This window comes from Falco rusticolus, chromosome 3, assembly GCF_015220075.1.
Source record: "Falco rusticolus isolate bFalRus1 chromosome 3, bFalRus1.pri, whole genome shotgun sequence".
Taxonomy (NCBI): Eukaryota; Metazoa; Chordata; class Aves; order Falconiformes; family Falconidae; genus Falco; species Falco rusticolus.
Genome location: NC_051189.1, coordinates 31,910,612 through 31,917,791, shown reverse-complemented (window position 1 = coordinate 31,917,791; position 7,180 = coordinate 31,910,612). Strand labels below are relative to the sequence as shown.

Genomic DNA, 7,180 nt, shown 5'->3' with positions numbered 1-7,180 from the left:
AAGTTTACAGGATGTAGAAAAAGGGACAGGCCATTTGGGAGGAATATAGGAATGTTGTCAGAGTATGTAGGTAGGCGTTGAGGAAGGCTAAGGTCCATCTGGAATTAAATCTGATGATGGACGTCAAGGACAAGGACAAGGACGTCAAGGAAGGGCTTCATCAAATACATCAGTTGTAAAAGGATGACTAGAGAAAATGTGGGCATGCTGCTGAATGAGGTGGGCGCCCTGGTGATGAAGGACACAGAGGAGGCAGTTACTGAATTGCGCCTTTGCTTCAGTCTTTACTGCTAAGGCCAGCCCTCAGGTTTCCCAGACCCTGGAGGAAAGAGGGGAAGTCTGAAGAAAGGAAAACTTTCTACAGAGAAGGATCCTGGGGGGCATTAGGAGGAGCATGGCCATCAGGTTGAGAGAGGTGATTGTCCCCCTCTGCTCTGCTTTGGTGAGGCTCCATCTGGAGTGCTGTGTCCAGTGCTGGGCTCCCCAATTCAAGAGGGACAGGGAACTGCTGGGGAGGGCCCAGCACAGGGCTACAAAGATGATGAGGGGACTGGAGCATCTCCCTTATGGGGAAAGGCTGAGAGAGGTGGTCCTGTTTAGCCTGGAGAAGAGAAGGCTGAGAGGGGACCTTATCAATGCACACAGGTATCTTAAGGCCAAATGTCAAGAGGACGGGGCCGGGCTCTTTTCAGTGGTCCCCAGTGACAGGACAAGGGGCAACAGGCACAATCTGCAACTCAGGAAGTTCCACCCGAATGTGAGCAAGAACTTCTTTACCTTGGGCATGATAGAGCTCTGGCAGAGGCTGCCCAGAGAGGCTGTGGAGTCTCCTTCTCTGGAGACATTCAAAACTCACCTGGATGTGACTCTGTGCAACCTGCTCTAGGAGAACCTGCTTTAGCAGGGCGTTGGACTAGCTGATGTCCAGAGGTCCCTTCCAACTCTGACCATTCTGTGATTACAAGATCAAAAATTATTTGGTGAAGTCTTCATTGAGAGAGCCTTTGCTGTGTGGACTACCAGGAGTAGAAAGGAATAGCTGTGAAGGAGAGTGATCGTCACAAGCATTTTTGGCACTTCCCATGCGGAGCTGATAGCCTGCAGTCCTTCACTGCACTATGAGCTTGTTACATTTAGGTCTGAGGCTTCAGCCTACAGATGCAATCTGTGTATGTTTTTGTCAGTACTTATTGCTACCTGCTGTTTTGCATTTTCTACATAAATAAGCTCTTTACTGTCATTCAGAAGACAAAACATTGACGGAGTAAAACAAATTTGCTAGCACCAGGTTATGGAGGACTTCATGCTTTCCGACTGTGGCCAGAAAATCTACCCCCAGGAGAGGCAAGGCAGCTCTCCTGGGCTTGGCAGGGAGATGCCTGCTCCACTGGGCACTTCCCGCTCATATTAGCATAGCTCAGCCTATATCGCACACACCCCCAGTAATACCTCATTTTGCCACTGGACTGAGGCCAAAAGCACAGGCATTACAAGGAATATAAAGCGGGAGGTTACTGGAAAGAATCACTAACTAACTTGAGACTAGACTAAATTTTTGCAAAGAGCAGAAAATGTGATCTTTGCTACAAACGGTTCTTGAATTTCATTTAGCTCTTTATATGATTGAAGCATTTAATAAGTGTTTTTATTTAGTAAAGTTAGAGAGCAGCTGCAGAATTCCTAAGTGCTTCTGCTCATTTATTCTTTCTCTGTAGTTTTGGAACTGCAAAATCTCCGAAGAAAACTGGAGACTGACACAGATCAGGGTGATTCCTCAACTGTGCACTCTTCTGAAAGAGGAACTGCTTTTGTGGGGTGGCAATGATGACAGGAGCAAAAAGGAAAAGAAATGCAGTCTGGAGGAAGATCCAGGCTGTTCGCTTTGAAGATGTCAAAGTATGGTGTATGAGAAGGCTGCCCATCTTGAAATGGGTGCCTGTCTACAATTGGAAGGAAAATTTGGTTCCCGATACAGTTTCTGGGATGATGCTAGCCATCCAACAGGTGACTCAAGGTACAGTCAGTTAACTCATTTCAAATTCATATGTTTCAAATCTGGTCATGCTGAATCGGTCTGGTCATCTTTTTCTTTTCTTTTCTTTTTTTTTCCTTGTTTAGTATTATCATAAAGCTTTGGTTAAAACAAAGGCATGCTTGTATGTTTAGTGTTGATTTAATCTAAATATAAATATAAGGGAAAAAATATATGCTTTTAACTGTTATGTGTACATACTGGATGTGCAAAAGTGGATAGAAATACCTTGTGTTATTGTAGCTAATTTCTGTGAGCTGGAACTTTGTTATATATCCCACCTTTCTGACAAATTTTCACAGACTTAATATAGAAGATAAGAGAGCAGCAACTGTGTTCACACAGCATATGGTTTTATACAATGTTTTATCAGTTAAATGACTACCTTTTTCCCTATTCCATATGGAAAGCAAAATACATCTACGTGATAATTGCATTGTAAGAAATGCGGTTTGGGAAGAAACATGGGCATTATACCGTAACCTTTGGAAGCCCAGAGCACAGCAGGAAATACTAACTTTCTGTGCATAAAGGGTGCTCCTGCCAGAGGCATTACCCACAGAAAGAATCTGCCTGCATCCATGGCTTGCGTACTTCTGCTTCTGCGTTGATTTAATGCTGTATTATGTTACCTACCACATCTCTTTTCAAGCAGCTATACAAGGCAGGGGTGGAGCTAGACTCCATTTGGTAGCTTAAAAAAAAAAAAAAAGGAAAAGGAAAAACTCCCCCAAAACAAAAGCCTGCACAATTACCTGCAGAAACCTGAAGTCCCAGTAATCTGGGTTTGTAAAGTGATTGCTACTGGGAATTAAATGTTTTTCTCAGTTTTTTGATGTGTCTTTGATAGTGTCACCTTCATTTGGCAATATTTTGTATTTGCCTCAGGTAAATCACAGCTGCTTATCTTGCTCAAATGGACTTTAACTCCTTCCCTTATGTAAACCATGTTGATTCTTTCTTAACAATTTCCCATATTAGTTATGCTTAACTGTCATTGATGTTGTTACATTATAAGCACTCCTTTAATTGAATTATGCTGGAGTTGGAAACAACTAATTTGTGTAAGTATTTGTGCTTTTAAAGTAATTAGGAACATCTGCATTGGCATGATTTAACTTTAAGAACCTTAATATGTAACACTGCAAAGTATCGGATTTCACTAGTATGTGCCTATACAGCAATTGTATTTAAAATGCTGCTAATAACAGTATTGTTGAAATTCATCAAAAACATTAAGTTAAACAGCAGTTCTGCACTACTGTTAGTTTTAGCCAGGATTTTCTTGTTTGAGTCTTGTACCAAGAAGTAATTTAATGTAACAGATAAATTTAAGAAGATCCTGGGAAGATAGAAATACTGGTTTTATCTCTCTAGATTATTTTTAAGTACTCTAGAAACAATTTTATCCTTATTTTATGCTGTTTAAAACCAAATACATTGAAACTCTTCCCTCCTGCTGATCTGTTTTTCCTTTCTCTCTCCTCACTACTTTTCAAGATTTCAGAATGATATTAGGGGATTCAAAAGGAGGAGAGTTAGATACCAAAATATTTTACCATGTTTGTGGTGCTTTAGCTTAAACACAACATATTTATTTAGACCCTGTTTGCATTAGCTCTTTTCCTAGTGTTGTAAGCCTTCCAGTTATCAGGACTATCCTTTAATGTCTTCACAGAGAGGGTTATGCAAGAAAATAAAGACTCATTTGTCATACGGCATGAAGGGAAAAGACCCTGAATTTTGAGAGGTCTTATATGTGTCTGTTTCATTCCATCCACAAAACAAGAAGTTTTGTAATTAAATGAAAGCAGAAACTCTAACAATGGTAAGAAAAATTTAGTAACCAGTGGTAACTGACATGCAGAGCAGTGTCATTTGGTGTTGCAGCAACATGTTTAAGTAAATTCAAGTATATGGAAATAAACTTGAGTTATGGTAGCATACAGAAAAAACCTGCAAGTTGTATTCGTAAGCAACAGTTTTCTGAGTGATGGAAGCTGCATATTCCAGGGTAGAGAGCAGTCCAGTAGCTTGAGAATAATTAAGAAAGACCTTCCAACTGGGCTGCATTTTTCACATTTTCCTACTGTGGGATTTCTTACTCATCTGGCCTTGGCCATGTTCAGACTATTCAGGTTGGCAGCTGCTCTGATCTGGTGTAATGTGTCTGTGTTCCAACATCTAAGCTAAATTTTAGATGATATAACTGGCTTCCCTTTGTAAAGGAAGGTAGGAAAGAGGAAAATCACTGTCCTTAGTGTGTCGTAGTGAACGCAACAAAAAAAAAATGCTCATAACTGCTGCTTCTCACAGAATTTTCAGAAACTCTTTATGGAGAATTCGTACACAATAGCAGGTTTTGGTTTCTGCCCTGTAAGTGGGAAAAATAAAAGAGCAAAGTAATATAAATACAGCAATCAATGTATGCAGGTAATGTTTTCTCCCAAAAAGTCTTTTATAAAGGTATAGGATAGTTCAGAATAGCTGTTCTTATGCCATCTTTTATGTTGGACTAAGTTTTAAAGAACTACTACTATTCATCATTCTCAGGGTCAAAATTACTAGATTCTAGATGTGACTTAAAGACTTCAGACTCCTGCAAGATACCTTCAAGTCAGCTACTTGAAAATTGAAACACTTGAGCTCATATTTAGGTTTAAATGTCTTCCATCAGGACACACATGAACTAGAAATTATGTCCCGTGGTGACAGAGTCTAGGAACGGAGTACAAGAAAAGCACGCTACCTGAGTAATTATGTACAGTGTGGAAGAAATAGATCTTTAGAAGGTAAGGTGTTACCTTGCCTAGCACTGAACTAAGTGTAAAACCATATGCCTCAGTGCCTAAGGTGTTAACCTTACTCTCTCACAATGTTATCCAATAAAGAATACAATAGCTATCAAAGAATCCACATGAAATTACGTAATAAATTCTGCAGAGAATTCTGCCACTACTTTTCAAATGCTTTTGAAACCTGTTTAAAGCATGCTGTGCTGGTTTTGTCTGTGGTAGAGTTAATTTTCTTCATAGTAGCTAGTATGGGGCTATGTTTTGGATTTGTGCTGAAAACAGTGTTGATAACACAGGGATGTTTTTAGCTGTTGGTGAGCAGTGCTTACACGGAGTCAAGGCCTTTTCTGCCTTGCATCTTACCCCACCAGCCAGCAGGCTGTGGGTGCACAAGATGCTGGGAGGGGGCACAGGCAGGACAGCTGACTCCAGCTGGCCAAAGGGATATTCTATGCCACATGGTGTCATGCTCAGCATATAAAGCTGGGGGAAGAAGGTGGAAAGGGGGCGACATTCAGAGTGGTGGCGTTTGTCTTCCCAAGTAACTCTTACGCGTGTTGGACCCCTGCCTTCCTGGGGATGGCTGAACACCTGCCTGCTGATGGGAAGTGGTGAATGAACTCCTTGTTTTGCTTTGCTTGTGCATATGGCTTTTGCTTTACATGTTAAACTGTTTTCATCTCAAACTACAAGTTTTCTCACTTTTACTCTTCTGATCCTCTCCCCCATCCCACTGCGGGGAATGAGTGAGCGAGGGGCTGTGTGGGGCTTAATTGCTGGCTGGGCTTAAACTACAACACATGCCCAAGTCATATTTAACCATTCAGAGGGAATCCATTGATCAACAACATTCAGTACAACAAATGGATCCAGTACTGGGGTGGAGGTGAGGAGTCCAAGGAACGTGGGAGATGGGAAGGAAAGGCATGGCATTATCACCATGTGCTGCTTGGCATTTGTGATGAGTCATGGCTGAAACCAAGTAATCATTTTCCAAGTTTTCCTGTAGTTGTTTCACTGACCACTAAAAATGCCAAATTAGTCTTAATTCATGAGCCCCAAAATTCAATGCTTAACTCTTATGTCCTATTAATCTATTGAGGCAATACTTCTATGGTCTCTGTGTATATCCTCTAATTTTAGAGGTGTTTAGCTAATTATACAGAAGATGAAGGAAAGTGTCAAAGATAATTATGTTCTTCAGATTTTTTGAAAATGACCAGTGGAAACAGATCCTCCAAGTTCTAAAAAGCGATAATACAAATTTATACCTTGTTAGGCATTAGGTAATCTGTGTAGAAAAAAAAAAAAAAAAAGAAAAAAAAAGCCCTTTCAAACGCATGAATTACTGGAAAAATTCTGCTGGAACTTGCACTGTCTCAGACTGTAAAGTCAGTCAGCCATGAATAAAAACCAGTAAAAGAATTTAGGCTTCATTAGTTCCAGCTATCATTTAGTAATACAGAGCTCAACACCTTATTTTTCAGACACAGTATTCTTATTATTACTCTGATACCTAAGGCCGAAAAATAACCCTTGAATCTAAAATGAGCTTTGTCATCCAGTCTTCAAGTTTGCTGTATATTTTCACAGACAGTTAAGAAATTTGATTTTCATGTTTTGGTAATCACTACCCAATTCGTCCGTGTTTCTCAAAGACCTGTTATTGATAGACTGCAGCAAGATGTCTCTACATGAACAAAGAAATCCTTTGCTGCTTGGACTATGACTTCATTGCTCTCTTCTCTTTTCCTTTGGAATTTATAAATACCCCATCAACAATCATCATGTAAAGATTTTTCTTTCCGTTTCATTCTGTGTTCTTCCCCCATACACACAAATTCAATTCCTAGGTCCATGTAGATGTCTCATAAATGCCTAATTTGGTTTTTTTTCTCTCCAATTTGAAATTTTGCTAATAAAACAAACTTTCTGGAGTGTAAATATGTAGTTTGCAACAAGCCACTCTTGTATTTCTTACTAGTCATTGGAGATCTGGTTGATAAGACTTAGCAATTTGCTTATGGAAGTTCGTGAATGACTGCTTTTCCATGAATATTTTTTTTCCTTTTTCTTTTGTTCACTTATTAAACTGTATCTTGACCCACAAGTTTTCTCTCTTTTGCTTTTCTGGTTCTCTCCCCCACCCTTTGAGGGGGAGTGAATGAGTGGCTGGGCGGGTGCTTAGCTGCTGGCCAGGATCAACTCACCACAGGTGTGATTCATCTGACTAAACCTAATCCTTTACTTTGTTAAGTCTGATTGATTATATTGGTAAGATTTCCATGGAGTGTAACAGGCAAGTCACTCAGGTGTAAACACTGATGATGTAGACATCAAAATTTAGGTGAGA

The 7,180-nt window shown here is 40.1% G+C and overlaps 1 protein-coding gene across 1 annotated transcript in view; it reads left to right on the top strand.

Moving 5' to 3' along the window:
* Positions 1-1,795: 1,795 nt before the first annotated feature.
* SLC26A7 (solute carrier family 26 member 7) overlaps positions 1,796-7,180 on the top strand; it is a 69,988-nt gene continuing 64,603 nt past the window's right edge. Inside the window, exon 1 of the mRNA XM_037379083.1 lies at positions 1,796-2,014. Coding sequence (XP_037234980.1) covers positions 1,822-2,014 — 193 coding nt within the window. The 5' untranslated portion in view covers positions 1,796-1,821. The remainder of the gene's footprint in view (positions 2,015-7,180) is intronic.